Genomic DNA, 24484 nt, shown 5'->3' on the forward strand with positions numbered 1-24484 from the left:
CCCAAAAGCGTCTTCTTAATTTCACCTGGCCGCCTCGATCGAAAGGTAAACAAAGCGTGCTTTTTCAGCCCAAAAACTTTCTTTCGGACGTCCCAACAAAGAAAGCCATTCCATCTTACAGCACCATCGATTCAGGCAGCCCAAAATCGTGTCGCATATGTGTAAAAAACGAGTCCGGTTACGCGTTAATTGCATAATGTCGCTTTTTGTTTTGGCGATGGATGCGTGATATTGGCTTTAAACATTTAAAAATGGCTATTAAAAGTTTGTTAGTTCCCATTTTTAAAGCTGTTTTGTAAATTGATATAGTCAAAATATAGGGCTTGACTTAAGAGCATAACTAGATTGCCACCAAAGCGAGCAAACATTTTATATTTTATATAAATATAACTATGTTTTTATGCCTTCCGACTTGAGATCCCTTAACGATCGTGTCACGCTGCCATCTCCCAGTCGAGGAAAGAGCCGAGATTCTGCTGCCGATCCATGGGTGTTTCTCGAGCAGCGTTTAATGCGGTTTCAACTGCCGAGCCGATCAGTTCGATCAATCGTTCGCCCACTTGAGCCTTACCCACCCGAGATTGAAGATGCCCCAGTCGAGCTTCTTTGCCAAGAGCGTGCCCTTCGAGCAGATCGACAAGCTGGCCATCAGTGGCGGATACTCCTCGATCTTCGCCAGCAGCCAGCCATCGGTTCCGGTGGTCGGAAACTGGGAGCAGCGCTTCTGCCGCCTGGCGGACACCTTTCAGCCGATCCTGGATCGTGTGTATGACTTCGAGGTCCGGGAGGACGACGTGTGGATTGTCACTCTGCCAAAATGCGGCACCACCTGGATGCAGGAGCTGGCCTGGTTGGTCATCAACGAGTGTGACTTTGAGACGGCCAAGAGCGTGGATCTCACGCATCGATCGCCCTTCCTTGAGTGCGTTCCAAAGCCATCAGCGTAGTTTAGGATAGTGTACTAATCCATCAATCCTCTCCAGATTCAACGGAGTGGTTCCCAACGTGCCGCACGACACCATCGCCGCAGCGAATGAGCTGCCCTCTCCGCGTCTGATCAAGTCCCATCTGCCCGCCTGGATGCTGCCGCGGCAGATCTGGAGCAAGAGGCCCAAGATAATCTATGTGTACCGCAACCCGAAGGACGCGGCCATCTCGTACTTCCACCACTGGCGCGGAATGGTGGGCTACCAGGGCACCAAGTCGGACTTCATGCACTCCTTCATCGATGGCTATGTGAACTTCACGCCCTGCTGGCCGCATATCCTGGACTTCTGGCAGCTGCGCCACGAGCCCAACATCTTCTTCACCAGCTACGAGCGGATGAAGGGTCAGCTGGGCCAGGTTATCGCGGAGGTGGCCCAGTTCCTGGAGCGCACTCTCAGCCAGGAGCAGATCCAGCAGATGCAGCGACACCTCTCCTTCGAGAGCATGCGCGACAATCCCGCGTGCAACCACGTCAAGGAGTTCGAGAGCATGAAGGCGGCTGCAGGACGGGAGGTGGAGGAATTCAGGTAGGTCCTTGGATCCAATCCAGGAGCAGGCTAATCAGCACCTCGTCTCTCTCCACACACAGGTTCGTTCGCCGCGGAGTCGTGGGCAGCCACAAGGATGAGCTCACCGCCGACATCATCCGGGAATTCGATCTCTGGTCGGACAGCAATCTGCGGGATTTCAAGCTGAACATGGATGACTTTGCCAACTACAGCAAGTTTGCGTCTCTCTAATTGCTTTCGACAAAGTGGCCGAGTGTGTCTTGGATAATATTCGTTAATAGTCTGTAAGCTGTGGTGATATAAATGTTTAATAAATAATTGCTTCCCCTATACTGTATACTGTATGTAACTTAATGGTTTTATGAGCGAGTTGTTTACGTTCCTGTGGTTGGCACTCCATTATCTATCATGACCGCATTAAGTGGCTCATTATCATTACCAGCAGCTACTCTCATAAACATGTAGCATTATACATACAGCTTATATTCCTATCTCTTCGATTTCAAAGCTACTTTCTTCGATATGAAAACAAAGTTTTTCGTGCATTTGACCTAATATTTCTCTATATCTTGTTTTCATTGTTATTATCAAGCGAAATAAATGAATGAAGCGTCCCATTAAAAACAAATCAAAAGAAAACAGCAATAACTACAGAGCAATCTTATCATCGGAATGCCGAAGAGAGAACTGAGCAACTTGAGTAGGCCTTTCTCTTGAATAGTGCCCCAACCAGCCATAATCAAAAGAAAACAGCAATAACTACAGAGCAATCTTATCATCGGAATGCCGAAGAGAGAAGTGAGCAACTTGAGTAGGCCTTTCTCTTGAATAGTGCCCCAACCAGCCATTCACTCAACTATATGCCCCATTCAAACTCAGTAAGCTATCGCCATGGATCGGGTTCAGGTCACGCCGCGGAGCTATCCCACCAACCTCATCGATAAAGACTGGGCGAACCGAAAGCTTTTGTTTAGGGCAGACTCGGAGCAGTTTCTCGGTTTGGTGCACGATTTGAAGCTCAGAGATGACGACGTTTGGATCGTAACTCTGCCGAAATGTGGAACCACTTGGATGCAGGAGCTACTTTGGTTGCTGCTCAACAACTGCGACTTCCAGGGTGCATTGGCCAAGGATCAGGAGCTACGAACTCCGTTTCTCGAGTGGGTATATCGCTATCCATGAATGTGTATATATACTTACACCTCTGTGTCTACCAGGTTCAAGTACCTCGTTTTTAAAGACCTAAACCGCGCATTCGAGCCCATTGAGGAGCTAAAGTCCCCACGACTGATTAAGTCGCACCTTCCGCTGGCTCTTCTGCCCTCGAAACTTTGGGAAGGAAACCACAAAGTGATCTATGTGTTCCGAAGCCCTCTGGACTCCTGTGTCTCGCGGTATTACCACGGGGTAACTTTTGGCTTTCACTACGGAAAGTCACTGCACGAGTACTTTGATGAGATGTTGGCCACGGATGACTTTGCAACGGAGTTCATTGAACATGCACATGAGTTCTACCAGTTGAGAAACGAGCCTTGGGTCTTCTACACCAGCTTTGAAATGATGAAGAAAGATCTGCGAGGAGTGATCAACGATGTCTCCAGGTTTCTGGATAAACCCATCAACGATCAGCAAATGGAGCAGCTGCTGAAGCATTTGTCTTTCGCGGAAATGAAAAGTTGGAAGAGTATACGGAAACACTGATCTAATGAAGCTAATGAATTTGCTTTTCAGAAAATCCCACAACTAATCATCTGTGGGAGTTGGCCCAGTCTCGACACAAAAACGCTGGGAAAGAGACGCATTCGTAAGATAAAATCTTATAATTTTCTGAATAACTATTCACTTGTAATCTTCCAGATTCGTGAGACGTGGGGCAGTCAATGGCTACAAGGACGAACTGAAACCCGAACAAATTGAGAAGGCGAATGCCCGCATACAAGAGGTTCTTGCGAAGAACGGAGTGACTTTGGACGAACTACTGCTCCTAAATGGTCCGCAAGATAAGCATTAAGAAAAGTGAATATAAAACTATAATTCTGTGGAAAGAATAAAGATAGTGTAATATTTGAGTGCTTAGAAGTAGATAACAGATACGAATAAAGCACATCGTTATGTAAATGTTTATCTAAAGATTCGTTTTAATTGATATAAAATATGTAGAGTCGAATATTTAAGGCACACGTAGACATAAACTAACTAACACTGAAGGCGGTACAAAAGGATTCAGCCCTAGGCGGTGGAGGTCTCCACCTTCCTGGCGTTGTCCTCCTTGGAGGAGGGACCAGTCTGTGTGATCTGCACCAGGCGTTCAGTCTGCGGAGGAGGCAGCGCCTTCATGGGCGCCTTGATGGTCAGCAGGCCATCGGAGGAGAGGGAGGATGTGACTGTGTCGGGATTGACATCACCTAAGCGGAAGCAATATACATGGTTAATGAACTGCTTATTGTTGATAGAAATGTGAACTCACTTGGCAGCTGGTAGCGTCTGGAGAACTGGCGGGAGACGTATCCGTGCTCGTCCTGCTTCTCCTCGTGCTTGCCCTCCACGATGACGAACTTGTCGGCCACCTTGACGGTGATCTCGGATGGCGAGAACTGCTGCACATCCAGAATGACCTCGAACTTCTCGCTATCGATGTTCAGGGTGGAACCGGACTCCTGCTTCTGCAGGCTATTCTTCTGCCAGGGGCGCAGGTATCCCGAGCGCAGCACGGTGGGGCGGGAGTTCCACACGGAGGACATGAGGTCATCCCTCCTTAGTCCCTGGCCGAAGTGCTGGTCCAAGAGGCGCGAGGTGCGCATTGGAAAGTCGAGCTCATCCCACCAGTCGCGGAACATCAGGGGCACTACGGACATCTGCTTTGATCGAGAAGAAGAGACACGATAATCACTGCACTTCTTCACTATAATAATATTTGATATATTCCACGTTGGCTTTGTCCTTTCTCGTACCTTTTTAGATTGAATTCACGTTGATAAACGCGTCTGTATCGATTCGCGGCTATTGCGATTTTGATGGAGCTCTTCGAGCATTCATACGATTTTATACCCTCAGCAGATTGTTTACATCTTCCCCCGCGGGCTAAAAATATGAAAATTTATTTCCCATCTAAATTTAAACGAGCGTCATTCTCGCTAGAGAACATTCTGAATCTATACAAATATATATGCCAAACACATATCTTTGGTGCGAATCTACGAACGCTTGTCAGCCTGTTTTGTTTGTTTCCGTGGGAGTCGATGATTTGGAGACTCACTCGGCTGAGATGGTGACCCAAAGAAGATTCTATATGTTCCATCTTAGTCACTTAGTCACCAAGCAGACAAGCCTTTTTCGGAGTTCAACTGATAGTGTTTCCCATTGTTTGTTCCAGAAGAAAACACATTTGCAAAGTACTAAAAAGCCAGCCTACACAAACTCACGCGGTTTGTATGCAAATTCTGTTCTGTATACATTTGAAACGCCTGCAAATACTTTTCAGAAAATCCAAAGTGCAAAATGTGTTCTGGAAAATGCCAGAAGAATTTCTCGAAATTTTAACGCCCCCTTTTCTTTTTGAGATATATATCTATTGGTATTTTCATAATTTTCTACCTGTTGAGACTGTTGATTTGATGTGGCCAATATGAAAATACTTCGGCCACTAAATGACTTTATGAACTATTTTAAGCACCCGCCACTTTCTCTTATTTCTCGCTTTTCCTCTGCTGAGTCACGTCGCGTGCGTTTTCTATTAGACGAAAGAGATGACGTCGCTGAGAACAAAGGAATTTTTCAGCATTGTTTTGAAATTTATGCCAGCAATTTGGTTGAATTAGGGCCGCATCAATCATATATTTCATTAATTAAAATATACCAGAAAAATATATGTTTATGTACATATCAGTGGCTCTAGTGCATTTTATTCCGGTTTTTGCTCCCAACATTTTGGGGACAGGCCCTGTATTTGGTTGTGTACCCAGCACAGCCAAACAGTGAGGCAATCACCCATCGAAATGGGCCAAAAGCACACCAACACCAGTGCAGCAGTGCACTTGCTGGCTGTGTGTGTGTGTGTATGAGTGTGAAAGTAGTGAAAGCTGAAAGCCGAGGGCGAACGGGGCCAATACTTATGCTTATGCAAGGCAGCCGAGATGCCGACGCCACCGCCCCAAAGGGAGGCAAAAATCGGAGAACAGGCGACATTCATCGCAGGACGTGCGGCACGTGAAGTGTTCACTGTACTTTGGGAGCGGAGGCTAAGTCAAGAAGTCAACAGAGGAAGCCACAGCATGGTGAGCCCGAAAATAAACAAAAATCACAGGAGTTGTGTGCAAAAGTTTGCGGTTTAATGCAGTCAAAGTAAAAAGAATACGTTGCCTGATTTTAGGCACTTTAGGGTTACATGTGTCGCATCTTGGGAAAGTTCGATTTCAAAAGGGTTTTCACTTTCTTCGCTCCATTACAGTCCGCCGCCCACTCGCTGCCCGTGACGTCACGACTGTTGCTTCTGGTGTTGACGCTACTCTTCTGCCCTGTGCAGGCGCATCTCTCGAAGCGAAGCTACTCGGATCAGAGTGTCCACGGCTACATGAGCGAGGTGGCTATGGATAACAGGTGGTACATTGCAGCAGCGAGCTAACCCTTGGTTTTACAATGCATTCTAGCGCACCTGCTGGTGGAACGAGGTGTGCAAGGAGGAGTTCCAGAGTCTCTTCCGCTGCAAGTGCCCCCAGTTCTCCTACTGCCGGTGAGTTTCCGTTTCCGGGCGAGCACCCGGAATGTGCAATGGCACGGTGGAAACGAAATTAGCTTTGCTTCCTTCCCCTGATTCCGTTTTCTGCGATTACTTTCACAATTTCCCAGCTCGCCGGGACGCTACTACAATGCCTACTGCTCGATGACGGACACCGGTTATATTTGGACCCAGCCGAACTGGGATTGGGGGGCGTAGGATGAAGCCGCTCCAGACTATGCCCCCGCCACGCCCCCTCACCGCCAGCACAGCTCGCTGTGACGTCAAACACACTGACTGCCGACCAAATGACTCCGCAGCCCAAACGAAAATCACTCCAGGAGGATACCCACTTTGAGTCTCCTGCTCCGGCTCCAAAATAATCTAATGGAAACGAGTTAGTCTTCCCCGTTGTTATCGCACCTCGCGCTGAGTAAAAAGTACCAAGTGTCGCGTTACTTTTCGCCTGCACTGTTTCCGCGGGGCTGTTGGAAAATCAATACAGGCTCTTCCATTCACGACGGCTTGTGGCAGGGCCACAGTGAAGCGAAAGCGACTTCTTCTGCACTTTTCCAGGTTAAATTCAAAGAAACCAAATATGTATATTTATACGTTCCTAGCACTTTTTTAATAAATCTATGGCAGACAGTCATTCATGTTCTGCCTCTTACTCACAAATGTATACTCGAATAATTACTTTAAGCCCTTTAACTGCCACTAGGTGAACTTTTCACTGGCTGGTTTCATGTAGTTTTTTCCCACTGTGCAGGACCAAGGCGCAGGCGTCGCAGTGAAAGCGAAAATCGAACAGCGTGGGAGTGCGTGTGCGAGTGTGTGTGTGTGTGTCTGGAGCAGAGGCAGTTAATCTATTGCCAGCTCGACATATAGACACCGCCAACAGATGTTGGCAGTGAGGAAAATCGAGTGAGCGAAGCCAGAACCGAAGCCAAAACCGCCGTTGTTTTGGGTGAAGAAAATCGCAGGACTTCCAGGAAATGTCGCGCCTCCTGTTCGTGGCGCTGCTGGCCATCAGCTTGGGATGTGTGGCGCCCAGCAGCAGCAACCACCTGCCAGCGGACATGGCCATGGACCTGGGACCAGGTGTCAACCTCAACGAGCGCTTCTTCGACCAGGTGCGGGCGCTCATCAAGCGGAGGCTCCAGGAGAAGGGTCTTGCAAAGTCGGAGCAGCCACTGCCGCTGGCCGACGATGATGCAGTGGCCCTGCAGAACCAACGCAGCTACGACAACGTGCCCCTTCCGGCGGCCAGTGTTCCCACTCCGGTGCTCGTGGAGAACTGGCCCACCGAGCAGCACAGCTTTGGCCAGGTCACCGCCGTGGCCGTGGATCCGCAGGGCAGTCCGGTGGTTTTCCATCGCGCCGAGCGCTACTGGGATGTAAAGTAGGTCAACAGCTGGCGCTGCCTGGTAACAAGTGTCTATCCCATATGTACACAGGAAACATAAACCAATCAACCTGATCTCTTGTTTTTATTGACAACTGAAAGGAGAGAGTGCAATCAATGTTACTTGTGATATATAGTTAGGATCTGGTTCTTTATACAATGTGTACACGGGGAAAAGTGAATATACATCTGTTAATATGGCCAATAATTTTGCAGCACCTTCAACGAGAGCAATATATACTACCTTATTGAGTACGGGCCCATCAAGGAGAACACCATCTACGTGCTGGACGCGAAGACGGGAGCCATCAAGTCGGGCTGGGGTTCGAACATGTTCTACATGCCCCATGGCCTGACCATCGACCTGCATGGCAATTACTGGATCACGGATGTGGCCATGCACCAGGCCTTCAAGGCAGGTGTACAGTTTACGGCAATAAGCAATCCCTTAACGTTATCCACTCTGTGTCCATTAGTTCAAGCCCTTCAGCAACAAGCCCCTGCTCACCATTGGCAAGCGGTTTAGGCCCGGTTCATCCGTCAAACACCTGTGCAAGCCCACATCCATTGCGGTGGCGACCACCGGAGAGGTAAGACATACCTGTTGATCTGTTTGGCTTTCGAACTCACTATACACCCGCACCACAGTTCTTCATCGCCGATGGCTACTGCAATAGCCGCATACTCAAGTTCAACGCCGCTGGCAAGCTGTTACGTACGATTCCCCAGCCACCCGGTGCGTATACTTAATATTTACTATGGTCCATCATTTTATTAAGAAACCAGTTTTCTCTTACATTAAATTTAATTTGCTATGTTACCACATCTATTTTAACAAATTTTTTCTAAGCTATTAACTAATAACTATATAACGCACCCAAAATTCCACACACTAACGATCTTTTGTGCAGAATTCCTCTCTTTGCAGGTGCCACACGCCATCACCTTGCTGGAACACCTGGATCTGTTGTGCATCGCGGACAGGGAGAACATGAGGGTGGTCTGTCCCAAGTAAGCCAAACTAAACTAGCCATAACTACAGAATATCAACTAGTAATCTTTAACAGAGCTGGCTTGATATCCTCCCACGGCGAGGGTGAACCGGCGGCCACCATCCAGGAACCGGATTTGGGTCGCGTCTTCGGAGTGGCCAGCTTCGGAGACATAGTGTTCGCCGTAAATGGACCCACCTCCATGCTGCCGGTGCGGGGATTCACCATCGATCCGCGCTCGGAGACGATCATCGGCCATTGGGGCGAGTTCAAGAATCCGCACTCCATGGCGGTCAGTGTGAATGGATCGGCGCTGTATGTGACCGAGATCGGAACCAATCACCAGACGAATCGAGTGTGGAAGTATGTGCTGGCCTGAGCCTAAGCTCAAATCCGAATCCCTCAGAAGGACCCGACTTGCACTGCGCTCCTGCATATCCTTAGACCCATAAATTCACCACAACTAGTTACCAGCAGAAACAGAACCACAATCAGAGCCAAATCAGATACACAACAGATTACAGCAGATTATAAAAGATCCTAAGCCTAAGCAGAGCCAACAAACACCAAGTACAGTTTAACGTGACCAGTTGTCAGATCAATAGAGAATAGTAAGTGCTTAAGTAATGTACAAGTTAAGTATGTAAATTGCTTGAAAACAATACCACAACAAACATAACCTCAGACTCTTATGTTTTGCACTGTAATGAGCAAACGAAAACGAAATGAAAGCGAAATTACACAGCAGCTTAAATAGTACATATACTTAAATGTAATAGTTATGCGTAGGCACTAACTAGGCACGAATGTGAGGATGTGGGGACGTGAGCATGGATAACCGATTTCGCAGATAACCGGGGGCAACCAGCGCATATAACATACTTGTGTACCATATTGTAACCTATATCAAATATATAATCGTATCTGTATCTTATCAACTTATCGTAGCCCATGTAAATTATGTATGTAATAAACTGTTGTTGTTGTGACGTGAACAGCCCACAGGACATCGGTTTTGAAGGGTTCAGATGATCCAGATGGTTTAGTTCCAAGGACTATACCCCCCCAGGAAACGGAATGTTAGTTCCTATACATATGAGCTTACAGCTAGGAAACGGAAATCTCCAACTTTCTTACAAATTTTTGACTTATTTTGGTAGGATCGCCCCGTTTGCATGGCAAACAATTTACAATTTGTGGAAAGATCTGAGCATAGCTTAAACATAACCAAATATAAATAGAAAACTTTAACACATATTAAAATAAAAATTGTAGCGGAAAGCAGCTGCTGTCAGGAGGAACCCAGCCAGTGCCTGGCGAAAGCTAGAGCCTCATTTAGGTGCGATAGCCATTCCGAGAGCTCCGATTGCGTATCGGCAGCAAAGAAGACTCCCGATTCGTAATCAGATTCCTTTCCTTGCAGCAGAAAGCTTCTCGCCCGAGCACACAGTTCTCGTGGAGCAGCAGCTATCAGGGATTGTCCCAATCCTGGCAACTCCAACGAGAAAATCGGGGTGTCACTTTCCAGATTAACTTCATGTTGCCAAACTGATAACACCACGCCATCCAGACTGCACCATCTGCGGTTCCAGTGGTGTTGGGTCTTCGGATCCTGAACATTTAGGTAGCCAGAGAACCGAATCTTGGGCAGCCGTAGGTCCACTCTTCCAGTAATGGAGATAGCAGGTCCCAGATTCGTGGATTTGGTGTGCGTGCTTAGGGGAACTTGCCAGGAGCGAGAACTACGCAGGCAGATTTTATCGCTGGATCTCGATTCATTGGTCACCAGTTGAAATGGTGAAAGGTCCACAGCTCGCAGTTGGAAAGAAGCATGTAGGCGAAAGCGGGACATGATTTGTTCACCACCAGAGCCCGCGGAACAGCTTGAGTTGGCGGAACCCAAATTGCCACTGCCACGTCGCTGCAAGGTAACTCATTAGCGAACTGCCTCAGAGGACAACTGAAGCTACTTACCAGTGACTTGGCCGGCTCCAAGGCCAGAGTGGAAACTTTGCGGAGGCGGAGCATGAAGATCTGGCAGCGCAGCTCCAAGGAGTCCGCATTTTCGCCGCCATAGAACTCCAAGCCACAGTCCCGAAAGATGGCGCAGCCATTCTGACACTCCACCGACTGCGTGGATCGAATGCGACCTCCGCACTCAAAGGTGCAGATGTAGTGGTAGTTGAAGAACATATCCCGGCTAACATCCGCCCTCACCGGCAGTTCCATGGCGTCGATTAGAAGACACTGGGATTTCCTCCGTGCAGCCAAAGCTTCATCATTCAATTGGCAGCCGAGAGGAGCAGATTTTCGCAACGTAGAGAAGAGCAGCAGTCGCTCCGCCTCCACCATCTCCGCAGAGATCTCCAGTTCGGGCATCTGGCGACATATGCTCACAGCTTGGGCCAGCTGATCATTTGCGTTCAAGGAATCGCTTAGCAAGGAATCCACGTTGAAGCTGGCATAGTAGGTGCTGCTATCCAGCTCCCCATCCGTCTGATTCGTTTGATCCCTCGAGAGATTGAGGCTCTGAGCCAGGCGCTGCTTCTCCGCCAAGAAGAAGTCCTTTCCCTTGCGGAACGAACGACGAAGGGCATTCTTCAGCAGGCGGTAGCGGGCCAGAGCGCTGACTGACATCAGTTGGCTGTCACTGGGATTGGGCACCGTCTGCATTAGCTCACCCAAACTGCTGCTGTTGTGCATGGTGGAGGAATCCACTGCCTGCGCGGCCGCCGCCTGCTGGGGAGTTGTGGGGCAACTGATGCTCATATTGTGGCCAAAATGGCGCAGCGACGTGGCTTGGCCATCATTAATTTCAATGGTCAAATTGGGAGCGGGCTGAAAGATCAATCATTACTCAGTTTCAACAACAATCTTATATTTGTAGTGCGTTTCAGATAGCTTTGGATGAGTACAGTGTGATAGTGGCTATGTACAGGATTTGCAGTGTCAGATGTCAAATGTCAGATGCTAGCGGAAGCGGAAGCCTTAAGCTCTAGTGGGAGTCAACAAATATCTCTACCTTGGTTGTAAACCGCTGGTTCTGCTTCTTTTTCGGAGTGCTCTGGTTAGCCGGCTCAGGTTCGATTTGCCCGGAGCCGTAATCGTTGGTCACGAAGGAGCTGCCGGCGCTGTCCGCTCCCACCAAGCTGTAATCTGCGTAAAGCTGCTCTCCACCATCGTTGGGCATGTCATACGAAACGGAGTCCTGATTGGAAGTGTTCTGTAAAGGGTTTTGGCTTAGAACTGTGACACATGGCAAAAACTACAATGGCACTTACATTGTGCACCTTTTCCAGGCGATCCAGCACCAGTTCACTGCGGCACAGATTGTCCAGGAAGATCTCGCTGCGCTGCAGGGAGAGTTCTGAACGAGAAAGATTCCGGTTCTGCTTGGGCGGCGAATGCTGCTCACTGATGTTGTTCAAAGATTGGTGGGTGGTGATAAGTGGTGAAGGCGACTTTAACTTCGGCTGGCGAATCACAGAGGACTCAGTGGTCTGACTAGCTGAGCAGGAGGATTCCGTTCCACTCGGTTCCTCGGGCAGAGGCATGAACTGGAAGAAGTTGCCGTTCTTCAGGGATTCGTGGAGAAAGTGACCCAAAGCAACAGGCTGCTGAGGAGCAGTCGATAGAGGTGGAACCATCTGGGTGCTTGGCTGCGGTGGATTAGACTGGATGCAGCTTTTGGGTTGTACAGCCTGATTTAGAACATTAGGTGTAATCGGCGGCGGGGAGTATTGAGTACTCTTCTGTGGCTGAATGGCTTGGGAACTGATCTGAGGCTTAGCCAGTGGCTTCATTTGGGGTGAGTTCTTCGGCGTCTTTTGCACCCTGGCGTACATGGCACTAATGTCATCGCGGCAGGGCGACGGAGCAGGCACAGTCTCACTCACATACGCGGTAGAGCTCTCCGTTGGAGTCGGGGTGTGGTCTATGATCTGCGCCGCGGTCCTAACCTCATGGTGCGGACTCCCTCTAATCCGCAGGCAGTCCTCCTCGATCTCCGAGTAAATGGGCTCGCTGTCGATATCACGCTGTAGCCGTGTGGTTGCTCCACTGCTGGGTCCGTCTGTGCAGTCGTAGCTCTCGGTTTGCAGATGGCTGGTCTGAGGCTCTTGGCGGTCAAAGCGGGAGCAGTCCTGCAAACGGTAAAAATTATACTCTTATTATTGGAGGACTAACTAATATTTACGATATATTTTTAACGCAATGGAATTTTTTGAATTCCGATAGTCTGAGTACCGCCGCGTTATCGATATCAGCTGCAGTGCAGCCCAGCGAAGGAGAGCGCAAAACAAGAAGCGAAAACAGCTGACAGCAACAGATTTTCCCTTTCCACCACTCGCAAATTCAGACGCTATCCAGAAATACAGGAAAAGAAAGGCTCTCGAAAGGACCAGGAGCTCGGGCACATGGCGAGGCGCACCTGGTGAGATGTACAAATCCCTGCTGCACAACGTTTCACTCAAGGCGACATCACGGATCATCAGGCGCAGCGTGAGCAGCCAAGCAAAAGGCGCCAGCGGAAAGCGCAAACAGAAAGCGAAGGAGATGGAGACGAGCTACGATCGCAACAGGCGCTGGACGCCAGTTGGGGATCAGGCTGTGGGGCGAGGCCCACACAAGTTGTCCACCTTCAAGGTTGTCTCGTATAACATCCTGGCCCAGGATCTGCTTCTGGAGCACCTGTTCCTGTACGTGGGCATTCCGCATGAGTTCCTCACTTGGCAACGCCGCCAGCAGAACCTTCTCAGGGAGCTGCTCAAACTGGATCCGGATATTCTGTGCCTGCAGGAGATGCAGTTCGATCACCTGGCAGTGCTCGTCCAAAGACTTTGCATGGGCAATGGCAAGAAGTTGGCTTATGTGTACAAAAAGAAGACCGGCCATCGAACGGACGGATGCGCCATTGTCTATGACTGCTCGAAGTTCGAGTTGCTGGACCACCAAGCCGTGGAGCTGCACGACCAGGCGGTGGCCCTGCTAAATCGCGACAATGTGGCCTTGTTTGCCAGGTTCCGATTCAGAAAGCAGCAGGAGCAGCAGAAGGAGTTCGTGGTGGCCACCACACACCTACTGTACAACCAGAAACGGAGCGATGTCCGTTGCGCCCAGGTGGGAAGAATTCTGGAGCAGCTGCACTCCTTCTCTACCGACACGCCCATCGTCCTTACTGGTGACTTCAACAGCCAGCCCGACTCCTCGCCCATTGAATTACTCATTGGCAAAAATGGGGATGCGGAATCCGAAGCTAGCCCAGAACCCCTGCATTTCCAGATCATCGATTCGGGCGAAGGCACTGCCTCCACATACCAGAACGACTGGGTCATCGTGGACTACATCCTGCGCTCGCTAGGATCGCGGAGCAGGCACACGCTCTTGCCCCTCAGTGTCTACTCACTGCCCTCAATCAACAGGTGCATGGGAACGGGACTGATTCCTAACCACCACCTGGGCTCAGATCACTACGCCTTGGGTGCAGTATTCACCATTGTCTAGTATTTAACCCTTCACGCTATCTTGGACTCATCAATAAAGGTACGAAACTAAAACGCCCCACTAATTATAGAGCAAAGGGTTAAAGGACTCACCTGAAAGGTTCTCACTGCCTGCTCATCGCTGGCCTCCAGCTTGGCTCTGATGCTGCTCAGCAGATAGCCCATTTTGGAGATGGTAGCGTCCTGGTCGAGATCCTTGTGATACGAGCGATAGGTGGTGGGTGCTGCTGGTGCTGATTGAAAGTCCAGCTTGCGGGCTCTGTTGGCACGGGGCAGCTTCTTTGGAGGCGTCGGTGCCTTCACCTTGCGTTCGAAATCGAAGTACGGCTGCTCTGTGTCCAGCTGCTGGCGGGTGGATGTGGTCGTGCCCGAGGGTGTGGTCTGCATTGGGGAGTGGTAGCTCCCCGGCGGAGACTGTGAATGCAGGTCCAGCTGCGAAGTAGAGGTCTGTACGCCAATAGTGCACTGTTGGGGAGTGAATCTGATTTGATCCACCTGCGGGTGCTCCTCCTGATTCGACTTCTTCGGCGAGACGAAGCGCAGGATCTTCTTTTTGGAGTTGTTCAGGAAGTTCTTCGACTTCTTGCCAAGGTTTTTCGGCTTGTTACCCTTCCAAGGCGATAGATTCCGCCACTGCTCGCCCCAGATGAACTTCTGACTGGCCTGACCTCCTGCTGCGTTGACTCGATTGGGATACTTGATGGGCGTCTCCTTGTGCACCATATTGGATGCTAGGTTCTCGCAAACACTTCCGTCGACAGTGTCCAAGGAGACTTTTGGCACTACAGGCTGCGGCTGTGCTTTAGGCACTTGCCATCCAATGCCCACTTGCGGTTCCGCCGGAGTCCTAAATTCGCTGACAGTCTTGCCCTCGTAGTTGAGCATATCGGTGATCTTGGGTTCTGTCCAGCCAAGAATAACCTCCTTGGTGGCCGCTCCTTTTCGACTGCTCTCCTGCCGAATATTCCGGGCGTAATTGGAGCCCCGCTTGGACTCCACCACGCGCTCAATGTCACTGAGCGAGGGGCAGGTGGGCAGTTGCTTGTGGCTCCGGGGATTCCTGGGCTTCTCTACCTCAGCTAAAGGGAGAAGCAAAACTCGTAAAAACATCGAAAAACCAAGGAACCAAAAAATGAAACCGTAAGCCAAATGGTTGGATACAAAACTCTTTATTTGGTAAATACATTTGATTTTTGGTATAATAGATTTAATTTGGTTACGGTTTCATTTTCTAGGGCTTATGGGTATAACTTACCCATGGGAAAGGATCTGCGCTTGCTGTCCTTTTTGCGCGAAGGCTCTAGTTTGCTCATAGGCACCTGAACGCCACGCTTGCGCAGAAACTCGTCCAGCACTCGCTCCGCCTCCCGCACCGAAGGATTCGTGGAGGTGAGCGAGGATTGCGATAGCTTCCCATCCAGACTTTGGGAGCTGCGACGCGGTGGCTTTGGAGGCGGCAGCTGGGAGTCCCTCGCCTTGAAACTGACTTGGCCCTGAGAGAGGCGCTTCTGCAGCAGACGTCCACCTGCTCCGGAACTGCGTCGAGAATGGGAGCTCTTGCGACTTGGGGACTCGGTGGCCAGCCTTTCTTTCTCCTGCTCCTCCTCCACAGCCGATTCATGTTCGCTGATGTTGGACAAAACAGGAGCTGATGGCTTGTAGGGCATGGGCTCGTAGGCAAGCATTTTAGTGGTCTCTCTTGTCTGTTGTGTGCTTCTGTGCCGGCACCTGGAGCCGGAATCTGACAGCTTTTGGCGATTCACGCGCACTTCGGACACCACACAGTTGTCGCGCAGCTCCTGGATGATGTGTATAAGCGGCTCATCCTCGCCGGCAACTGCTCTTAAGCGACTGACAGCGGTTAAGGGAGTTTTCAAGCCGAATTTTATGTTGGCCGGCTCGCTTTGACGACGTTTCTCCGCCTGCTGCCGCTGGCTGCCCAGATTGTTCTGCTTGACGGGCTGTAAAATGTTAGTTTAATGTGGAAGCTGCAGTGGGCTGGGCTGTGGCTTACCTTGGAGGACTCAGATCGCCTGCTGCGCCTTGGTAATCGCACGTGCTGGTCACGTGGCGGTGCCGTGGAGCCGCAGTCTCCGCTGTCGCTGGTGAAGCAGTAGCAGAACCCGTTCTGGCAGGGCTTTCCCTTGCGCTCTTGCTCCTTGTTGCAGCGATTCTGGTTAATCAGTTCCGCGTCCGTAGTTCTGCGGACTCGGGGAAGTTGTCTGGACATGTTAGTGTGGTTATTGTTGGTCTCGCAGTCGCGACTTTGAGTGGACACACGGCGAATGCGGCGTGCCCTGAACTCATCGATGCACTCCTGCAAACTGAACGACGAAGTGGAACCGGACTCGGCGGAATCTTCCTCCTCCTCCTCCTCTTCCTCCTCCCCCTCCTCTCCGTCAACTAAAACATGTTTGGAGAACTTTGAGCCTACAAAAGTCTGGAGGCAAATAGCTGTTCATTTGCATTCGTGATTAAAAAGCGATTTAATGCTTACGGTGGCCATTTTGCAGTCTATGTAGGTTTGGAGCTGATTAGACCTGCTGCATGTGCTCCACTTTTACACGTTGCACGCTTTCTACTCCGCTTCTACTTCGTGTTTTTCCAATCAAATGAAAAGCGACGCCTCGCCTGCATTTTTGTTTTCCCTTTTGTGCCGCTTCTTCTTTATCAACGAAAGAGCGGAGACAGTGAATAACAACCCTGTCCTGCGTCAGAGATGGGAACTTGGATGCGATAATTTGGCCAGCACTTATTTCTAATGCTTAGAAATATAATTCTTTGTACTATTGTTCAAACGCTCGTTACTATTCATATTTCGTTAGCGACATACTTAAAATTTAGTTATGTATCATAAAATATCCGTTGCGATATGTTCCAGCTCACGCAAAGGTTTGTGTTATAGCTATGAAACTTAATGTTCATAGCTAACTGGTCATCTCTGGCCAGAGAGAGTCAGCTGTCAGCTGTTTGCGGCATGCGGTTACGTCGTCTCTGATTACGAACTCTAAAGAATAGTTAAAAACTGTATTGAATTAAAAACAAATACAGAATGTCGAACAGCCACTTGTTCTTGAAGTCCGGCTTCCCGCGTGCACCACTGCAAAATGGAGTGGGACGCTATGTTTGCCAGCTCCAGAGGATCACCCTGAAGTTCTGCAAGAATAATGGATCCAGCAGAGGCATGCGGTAAGCACAATTCTTTAAATGTTTATATATAAAATAATAATAATATTAATTCCACGACAAATTTAAAAGCGACTTCATTGAGAACCACTTGTTGGACTTCGCCAAGGAGAATCCCGGGATTGTGGTCTATGTGAAGCCCAGGCGCCATCGCACGCCAGTTTTGGTGGCGGAGTATTGTACGTATACATCATACAGAGATGGTCCCTAAAACCCAAATATAACCAAAATATATCTAGTGAATGGCGAGCGCGAGTGGATGAGCTGCAGGAACAACACCCAAGAGGAGATCTCCAAGTGGATTGACCTGCTAAAAACCCAAAACGGCAACTCCAGCTCTCTCCGCCTGCGGAAAATGTGGCACACTGAAGTGCCCTCCATCCAAGGCCCTTGGACGCCATTCCTACTGCGTTCGCCAGAGGCCACCGGTCAGACTTACCCCAATGCTGAGGCTTCCAAGCCGCTGGATACGCCGCAAACCGCCACAGAGAAGCTCATCGAGTTGTTCCGGCAGCAGCAACTCGAAGCTGGCGAGGAAGCACACGATGCGCTGAACAAAAAGCGGGCTGAGTAATAGGAAATAGGACTGTTTGGTAGTTGTTGCTTTTATTTTCATAGTCAACATAGTTTTGTTGGTAAACAAATAAATATTTAAAATCTAAACCACTAAACTTGTGCTTCCATCGCCGGAATATCGAACCAAAAGTCATAGAAAAATGCAAATAACTTATTGTCCCCTTAGCATTGATGTCTTTTATAAGGTTTCGATATGTTTCGGGTACTTGGATCATTGAATATCATTGTGGGAGTATCATAAATAATGCTTAAGGTTACTGACCCCTTGGAGGCTTGGAATACGAAATGGAATAGAAATACACATAGACGTGCAGAACGGGGTAAACAGGTTCTGGTGACGACTTAGCATAACCAACTTAGCATCGACTAACGACTGCAGGTGAGATGGGTGATTAAGTACGAAAAGGTCTGACCCAGACGCTGATATAGTTACTTGCGGGTGCACACAGCGAGTTTGGGAGTATCAAAAAGTTGACCACGAATAATTAATTGCTTATGTGCTGAAGTATTTCCCATTTAACACTTAGACTTATATACTATATAATTACTTTCACACATACGATCAACGACTTACACACCGATAAAAGCATTTTGCTCGAGTTTACAATTTCCGATTAGTGAATTCCTTTGGCGAAATGCATTTGGTTCTTCCTAATTATTACTATATAGACCTTGAGTACACAAATGTTAACGTTGTCATCAAAATAAACAATACGGACGTCTTTACACTTTTGATATTGTTGTCAATGGTATATCACTAGTTAAACTAAACTAAACCCTTCCTTAAACACATGTCTTTTTCCTTTCTTTACCAGCTTTTTCAGCTCCCACTGCCGCTGCTGGCCCATTTCTATACCTAGATTTTACATTTTGGTGGTGGTGTTGGTGTTGGTGTTGGTGGGTGAGCTTTAAGCAAGCGTTTTCCATTCGCAACTAGCTACTGGCTGCTTTTTGGTTTCGATAGATAGCCTTTCGTTCATAGCACGCAATTACAGCTCAGCTTGGCGGATCGCTTGGCGGATCTCCTCAGATATCTCCCGTTTCCATCGCGGCATTTATGTCCGCCACGATCTTTCCCATCACTTCGCGGTAGGGGGAGTCCGGTCGGAAAGCAGTTTCCAGCAGCGCCTCTTCGCCAAAGAAATCGAACACCTCGTCGATGCGGCCCAGCGACTTCTCTGTGAGATGCGGCTGCACAATCGACTTCAGCGCCACTTGCGATTCGGCTATTGACTTTTGCAGGTAGGGCAGGTCGAACGTGAAGTCCACTTCGTAGAATGATATGATGGACAGCTGGGTGTTCTGTAAAAGAACAAAGTTGTGTTAAGTTTCGATACCCAATAACTTAGTTTAAATATTTAAGATTCACCTGAAACTTTCTCTTGAAGAGCTCTGCCTTCTGCAGCTCCTCATCGCTGAACTGATTGTTCCGGTGGAGCACACCGATCTTGATCACGATCTTGATGATGTTCTTGATCAGTTTCTCCGCCTTGGCCTTGTTGCCGGTGTGCATCTTGCAGAGCCTGTACAGGTTGTCCAGCAGCGATGCCGTCGTCCCATCGATGAAGGTCTTGGCGATGTTTTTGGTGGCCATGCGTGAGAGGATCTTCTTCTGCGCCCGCAGCCCGATATCTTGCGACTTGAAGACATTGTCCGCCATGACTAAAGCGGAAGGGAGGGGTGGAATTCAGATTCATACATTATTATCGCTGCATATTCATTGCCTAAAGCATTGTGGCAAAGAAATCCAAGCAATACGAGCAAACAAAACGGAGAAACAACTCCGCCACCGAGGAAAACTGAAAACTGAATGGTGGCAACTGAAAAGCAAACCAGCTCCGCACTCCTCCGCGGTTTACCTTCCAGGTTCCAGTAGTCGACGCTCCACAGCAGCAGACATTGTCGAAGCCCGGCCACCGACATCGTCGCTATATATCACGCATATATTACACCGATTCCAGTTGCAAGCATTGATAAGGGAATTATAGACAGAGATATAAAAACATGAATGATTGGGCAATGTACATCAGCGCCGTATCTCTAGATAAAGGGAACCTGGTTCTTTCTTCGCAGTGTTTCTGTGCTTTTGCGTTTCTTTGTGCTCTAGGTGAAGTGGGCAATAAAACAGTCGGTGTGGCCTACCTTTAACTACAATGAGTCATTTGAAAATGCAACTACTTTACTTTAACTAAAGTGCTTGTAAATGAAACATTGGAGAATAGTCCTGCAGGACTTAAATCTGTTTAAAGTAATAAATGGTAACAACTAATATAAGTAAACAGAACTTTGTTTTTAACAAATTATTTCTTATCCAGCGTTCGTCACAAGCTTTGAACAAACAAAAAAGGAGTCTAACGATAATGAGACATACTGGGGAATTTGAATTGGGTTATCATAAGGCGATGTCATGAACACAACATACAAGCGAGTAAATTTGATATAAACAATGTACAGTCAAAGTAACTGAGAGCTGGAGCTCCACAACTCTAGCTGCTTTCCACACACAGATATAGGAATGCTGCCGTATTAATAATGGATGACCAACTGCGCCACTCTGTCCGTATTTATAAGGTCGTTCTAACGGCGCGGCGTACGTGCTGAAGCCCAAAATGGAAATGCGGCAGCGCTTCCAACTGTCCAAACAAGGAGTCCAGAGCAGGCCTAGGTGAGCGGTGGAGTGCCACGGGGTGCTGGGGGGAATCCCCTGGCGGGTCAGCAGAGTTCAAGCTTTTAGATACACAAGCTCGTAGGCATTAACTAGAAGTGTTAGCCAGCCAAGGCGTGACTAGGCTTAATCTAGAGCAGGGCATCCCTGGCTGCTAATTTAACTAAGTGGATTCCAGTTCCAGTTCCAGTTAGATAACGTCTGGCATATCACCGTGCCATGACACGGACTGCTCCAAATGGTTAAGGTCACGCGAAGTGCAATAAAAGAAGGCCTATCCCCTCGCAGGAAAAGGAGGTGTGGGTCCTCCCGCGTCCTCCAAGGACGCCAGTGGAGGGCGGAAGTGCGCTACAGCCGAAACCACTGGGCAGTTCAGTTCGTTGAGCCATCGAAGCCATTGAGGCCATGAAGTGGGCCATGCTCCTCCTGGTTTTCCTGCATTTGCGTGTTCCGTTTGCCCAGCAGGAGGGTTTCTTTGCCTTCTGGGTGTTATTGATTGCAACAGGCATGTGTATAGTGCCCTTCCCCGCCCCTTCCCACTCCTCATCCCCCTGGAAACCAGAATAGAAATCCAATTTGGCGCTCACCTGTGTTTTTGTTGCTGCAGTCCTTGAATCGAATCCTTGAGTCCTTGCTTCGTTTCTGAGTATGTGTGCGGGGTGTGAGTGTGCCTGATGACCACTACTGCGGAATCCAAGTGCTAGCGAAAGCAACTGAAAGGGGGTGGCTGCATTTAAGCCCGCGAACTGCGTACGATTTGCAGCTAAATTTATGCGCAACTTCGATTAAACATAAAACAACTCGGCGAACAGCAACAAAAACAAAATATCAGCCTGTGGGACCAGCTGCTCTTAGCAACCAAATGCCAGTATAAGAGAACAAATCGTTCTTTCTTCTTTAGTATTAATTTGCGTTTTGGCGGTTCTCCACTCTTTCGCAACAGAGTGCTTGTTCTTCCTATCTGAGCACGGTCACACTGCCCAAGAGTCCAGCTGCGTCGTTGAAAAATATTTTCGATGCACCGAAGGTTGTTTTATTTCAAAGGAAATAGCAGAAAATAAAGTGGAAAACGCAGAATTCGTGGAGCAATCGCCCAGAGGATTGCACGATGAACATTTACAACAAGTTGCGGGCCAGGGAGCACGGCTACGGTGAGTTTTTCGCTTGGCGGGAGAATCCCACTTTTGGCGCTCGAATTTCCTGTGGTCAAAGGTGTTGAATTTGAAAAGGCTTCAAAGGGTTCGGAGGGTTTTCCTGGCCATATGGTCACTGGTCATCCTGAAAGGCCACCCAACTACGGAGGATTGCTTGGGGTGTGAAGAAATCCGACTTGTTGCTCCATTGGAAACTGCTGATCTTGCAGAAGTTCCGTGGAAAACAAAGCCACGGCACTATTTTCACGGTTTCTCCTCTGGTTTTTTTCATTTTCAGGCAATGAGAGGACCTACGACTTTGCGCTGCGTCGCCTTTCTGTGGCCAAGGAGGACAGCTGGCGGGGCATTGCGCCGGCCAACTACTGCCCAGACTTCAATCCGGAACCGCCGATCTTCTCCGCCAAGTTTGCCAACTGCGACGGCTACCGGCACATCCTGGCGATCGCCAACGAGGACGGCAAGATCACGCTGCAGGACACCACTCAGCGGAACCACCAGCCGGAGGAACAGTCCCTGGTGGGTCCCCAGTGCCACTACAACGCCGTCTTCGATCTGGAATGGGCTCCCGGCCAGATGCGCTTTGTCTCCGCCTCGGGCGATCACACTGCCAGACTGTGGGAGGTGGCGGGCTCTGGCATCCGGGGACTGAACTCCTATGTGGGCCACACAAGGTCCGTTAAGTCGGCGGCCTTTAAGCGCACCGATCCCGCTGTCTTCGCCACCGGCGGTCGTGATGGCGCCATTCTCATCTGGGACATCAGGGCCAATCTCAATATGGACCTCACCTCACGCGTGGACAACTGCATCTACAGCGGACACACGGGCGGACCGGGCACTCCAGTTTCGCAGCGAAAGCAGCGCACACGCACTCCCAAGATGGCCGGAGGCACCACCTCGAGCAGCATCACCGGCTTGGCCTTTCAGGACAACGATACGTTAATCTCCTGTGGCGCCGGTGATGGAGTCATCAAGGTGTGGGACCTGCGGCGCAACTACACAGCCTACAAAAAGGAGCCACTGCCAAGGCACAAACTGCCATATGCCGGACACTCAACATTCCGCGGCTTCACCAATCTCATTGTGGATGCGTCGGGCACGAAGCTGTATGCCAACTGCATGGACAACACCATATACTGCTATAATCTGGCCTCCTACTCGCCGCGCCCGCTGGCTTGCTACAAGGGACTGCTTAACTCCACGTTCTACATCAAATCCTGCCTTAGCCCGGACGGCAAGTATCTGCTGAGCGGAAGCAGCGACGAGCGGGCTTACATCTGGAACCTGGATCACGCCGAGGAGCCGCTCGTCGCACTGGCCGGACACACGGTGGAGGTGACCTGCGTGGCTTGGGGCTCCAGCCACGATTGCCCCATTGTCACGTGCAGCGATGATGCGCGACACAAGATCTGGCGGATTGGACCCGACCTGGATGGCCTCAGCGAGGCGGAGCGGGCGGAAAAGTACCGAGGAACTGCCTCCTATGTCAGGGAATTCGGCAAGAAGGCTTTTGGTCCGTCTGCTGGAAATCACAAGTACAATCTTCGAGATCTGGAGTCCACGCCACGATCACTGAAGCGCCTTATGGATCAAAATGAGCGGACACCAGGCTCCGTGGAAAAGACGACGACCAAACGTTCGTTTCTGGAAATGCTGGGCGTGGCTGGTCCGGAGACGGAAGCCACAGAACAGCCCCAGAAGCGAGCTAAGCCACTCGAGTCACGTGGAAGGCGGCTATTCGGACCATCTAGCCAGGAAACTGCTTGCAGACATATACAACTTCAACCCATAAACGAGGAAGATGCCTCCCCGAGCAAAAGGCAAAAGGAGAACTCTGCGGCGGAAGATGTCTCGCCACTGCACAAGCTTCTCAGCACACCAAGCCATTCCCCCTTAAGTGAGAATGTGAACCACATGTACACCTCCCCGCCAACCACTTCAGCGGCAGCAGCAGCAGCAGCGATGACTGCTGAGGCGGTCAATCCGCCTCCGATCTCCGCTGCAATCTACTCGCCCACTTCCAACCTGCCCAACTACGTGCTGGATGGCGAGGCACCCCATCTGGGCATCATGTCGCCCAAGCGGAAGGCGAAGGAAAAGGTGGACTGGCTGACGAATATCCGCAAACAGAAGCTGATGAGTGGCAGGGCCCATGTGACGCTCAGCGATAAGATCAGCGAGGAGCAGCAGGCCGATGTGCTGGCATCTCCACGCCTCCAGAGCCTGCGACAGTCCGAGTGCAGTCCCAGGATACATGCCACGCCCCGCAGACGCATCTCTCACACGGACGGGGGCGGTGGTACGCCAGTTGGCAGCTCCTCCCATTCACAATCACAAGCGCAGCCAAAAACCCCAACTTCCAGTAGGCGAAACAGCGAGACGACGCTTCTTCGATTCTTCAGCATTCAGAGGAGCAGCAGTGTGCCGGCGGAGGAAACAACGACGACGATTGCGGCTCCTACCTCTCCCAATCCCCCGGCAGTGACTGCTCCCGCAGCAACGCCCCTCACAATGCGTACGCCCACCACGGCGGTGGGCAGCGATTGACGCAGAGCCTCGAGCCACAGCACCATTATTGCACTTGTAGTTTTAAGCGGACATTGTTTAAGTTATTTTATGTAGATAGTAGGTTGCATCTATCGCGGGACGAGTTGGTAACCAACTCCCCGCCCTCTGTACAGAGCCGATACGAAAGACTATCGTACCCAAATAAAAGTAATTCAATTTTAAAGCTGCCTTCATTGATTGCAGATTCACTCACAACGCCCTTTACCAATTTCACAATATCAGAATGTGAC

The 24484-nt window shown here is 49.7% G+C and overlaps 9 protein-coding genes across 12 annotated transcripts; 6 read left to right on the forward strand and 3 right to left on the reverse strand.

Moving 5' to 3' along the window:
* The first annotated feature begins 496 nt into the window (after positions 1-496).
* LOC6531868 (amine sulfotransferase) lies at positions 497-1826 on the forward strand. The gene is made up of 3 exons (XM_002092619.4): positions 497-922; positions 984-1514; positions 1577-1826. Exons 1-3 carry the CDS (start codon positions 588-590, stop codon positions 1725-1727), a joined length of 1017 nt encoding a protein of 338 aa, XP_002092655.3. The 5' UTR covers positions 497-587; the 3' UTR covers positions 1728-1826.
* A 541-nt stretch (positions 1827-2367) lies between these two features.
* Positions 2368-6888, forward strand: LOC6531869. Its single transcript, XM_002092620.4, is given in 10 exon segments — positions 2368-2656; positions 2714-3171; positions 3228-3300; positions 3354-3500; positions 5434-5462; positions 5465-5630; positions 5632-5770; positions 5944-6075; positions 6143-6225; positions 6342-6888. Coding segments are annotated over 10 exon segments (1584 nt in total). The 5' UTR covers positions 2368-2387; the 3' UTR covers positions 6430-6888.
* LOC6531870 (protein lethal(2)essential for life) lies at positions 3611-4604 on the reverse strand. Its single transcript, XM_002092621.3, has 3 exons — positions 4448-4604; positions 3964-4351; positions 3611-3901 (listed from the first exon to the last, which is right to left on the reverse strand). The coding sequence occupies exons 2-3, from the start codon at positions 4349-4351 to the stop codon at positions 3726-3728; spliced, it is 564 nt and encodes a 187-aa protein (XP_002092657.1). The 5' UTR covers positions 4448-4604; the 3' UTR covers positions 3611-3725.
* Positions 6889-7067: 179 nt separating the features above from the next.
* On the forward strand, positions 7068-9609 carry LOC6531872 (peptidyl-alpha-hydroxyglycine alpha-amidating lyase 2). Its single transcript, XM_002092623.4, has 6 exons — positions 7068-7612; positions 7832-8030; positions 8092-8205; positions 8264-8351; positions 8527-8626; positions 8683-9609. The coding sequence occupies exons 1-6, from the start codon at positions 7206-7208 to the stop codon at positions 8984-8986; spliced, it is 1212 nt and encodes a 403-aa protein (XP_002092659.1). The 5' UTR covers positions 7068-7205; the 3' UTR covers positions 8987-9609.
* On the reverse strand, positions 9297-16839 carry LOC6531873. 2 transcript variants are annotated; one of them, XM_015196102.3, is made up of 8 exons: positions 16606-16839; positions 16123-16548; positions 15364-16057; positions 14202-15187; positions 11889-12749; positions 11630-11830; positions 10582-11445; positions 9297-10528 (listed from the first exon to the last, which is right to left on the reverse strand). In XM_015196102.3, exons 1-8 carry the CDS (start codon positions 16612-16614, stop codon positions 9899-9901), a joined length of 4671 nt encoding a protein of 1556 aa, XP_015051588.2. In that variant the 5' UTR covers positions 16615-16839; the 3' UTR covers positions 9297-9898. The 2 variants fall into 2 exon arrangements, with proteins under 2 accessions (XP_015051588.2, XP_002092660.2); XM_002092624.4 differs by having other exon boundaries at positions 15364-16069; positions 16606-16838.
* On the forward strand, positions 12926-14162 carry LOC26535829 (protein angel). Its single transcript, XM_015196103.2, has one exon. The coding sequence runs from the start codon at positions 13045-13047 to the stop codon at positions 14107-14109; it is 1065 nt and encodes a 354-aa protein (XP_015051589.1). The 5' UTR covers positions 12926-13044; the 3' UTR covers positions 14110-14162.
* A 219-nt stretch (positions 16840-17058) lies between the features above and the next one.
* On the forward strand, positions 17059-17957 carry LOC6531874 (39S ribosomal protein L43, mitochondrial). The gene is made up of 3 exons (XM_002092625.4): positions 17059-17297; positions 17367-17473; positions 17534-17957. Exons 1-3 carry the CDS (start codon positions 17161-17163, stop codon positions 17866-17868), a joined length of 579 nt encoding a protein of 192 aa, XP_002092661.1. The 5' UTR covers positions 17059-17160; the 3' UTR covers positions 17869-17957.
* Positions 17882-21383, reverse strand: LOC6531875 (tumor necrosis factor alpha-induced protein 8-like protein). 3 transcript variants are annotated; one of them, XM_015196105.3, is made up of 4 exons: positions 21123-21383; positions 19730-19798; positions 19240-19532; positions 17882-19172 (listed from the first exon to the last, which is right to left on the reverse strand). In XM_015196105.3, exons 2-4 carry the CDS (start codon positions 19791-19793, stop codon positions 18897-18899), a joined length of 633 nt encoding a protein of 210 aa, XP_015051591.1. In that variant the 5' UTR covers positions 19794-19798; positions 21123-21383; the 3' UTR covers positions 17882-18896. The 3 variants fall into 3 exon arrangements, with proteins under 3 accessions (XP_015051591.1, XP_015051590.1, XP_002092662.1); XM_015196104.3 differs by lacking the exon at positions 19730-19798 and having other exon boundaries at positions 21123-21381; XM_002092626.4 differs by lacking the exon at positions 21123-21383 and having other exon boundaries at positions 19730-21054.
* Positions 21384-21486: 103 nt separating this feature from the next.
* LOC6531876 (protein lethal(2)denticleless) lies at positions 21487-24417 on the forward strand. The gene is made up of 2 exons (XM_002092627.3): positions 21487-21686; positions 21967-24417. Exons 1-2 carry the CDS (start codon positions 21644-21646, stop codon positions 24231-24233), a joined length of 2310 nt encoding a protein of 769 aa, XP_002092663.1. The 5' UTR covers positions 21487-21643; the 3' UTR covers positions 24234-24417.
* Positions 24418-24484: the final 67 nt, after the last annotated feature.

This window comes from Drosophila yakuba, chromosome 2R (genome assembly GCF_016746365.2).
Source record: "Drosophila yakuba strain Tai18E2 chromosome 2R, Prin_Dyak_Tai18E2_2.1, whole genome shotgun sequence".
NCBI lineage: Eukaryota > Metazoa > Arthropoda > Insecta > Diptera > Drosophilidae > Drosophila > Drosophila yakuba.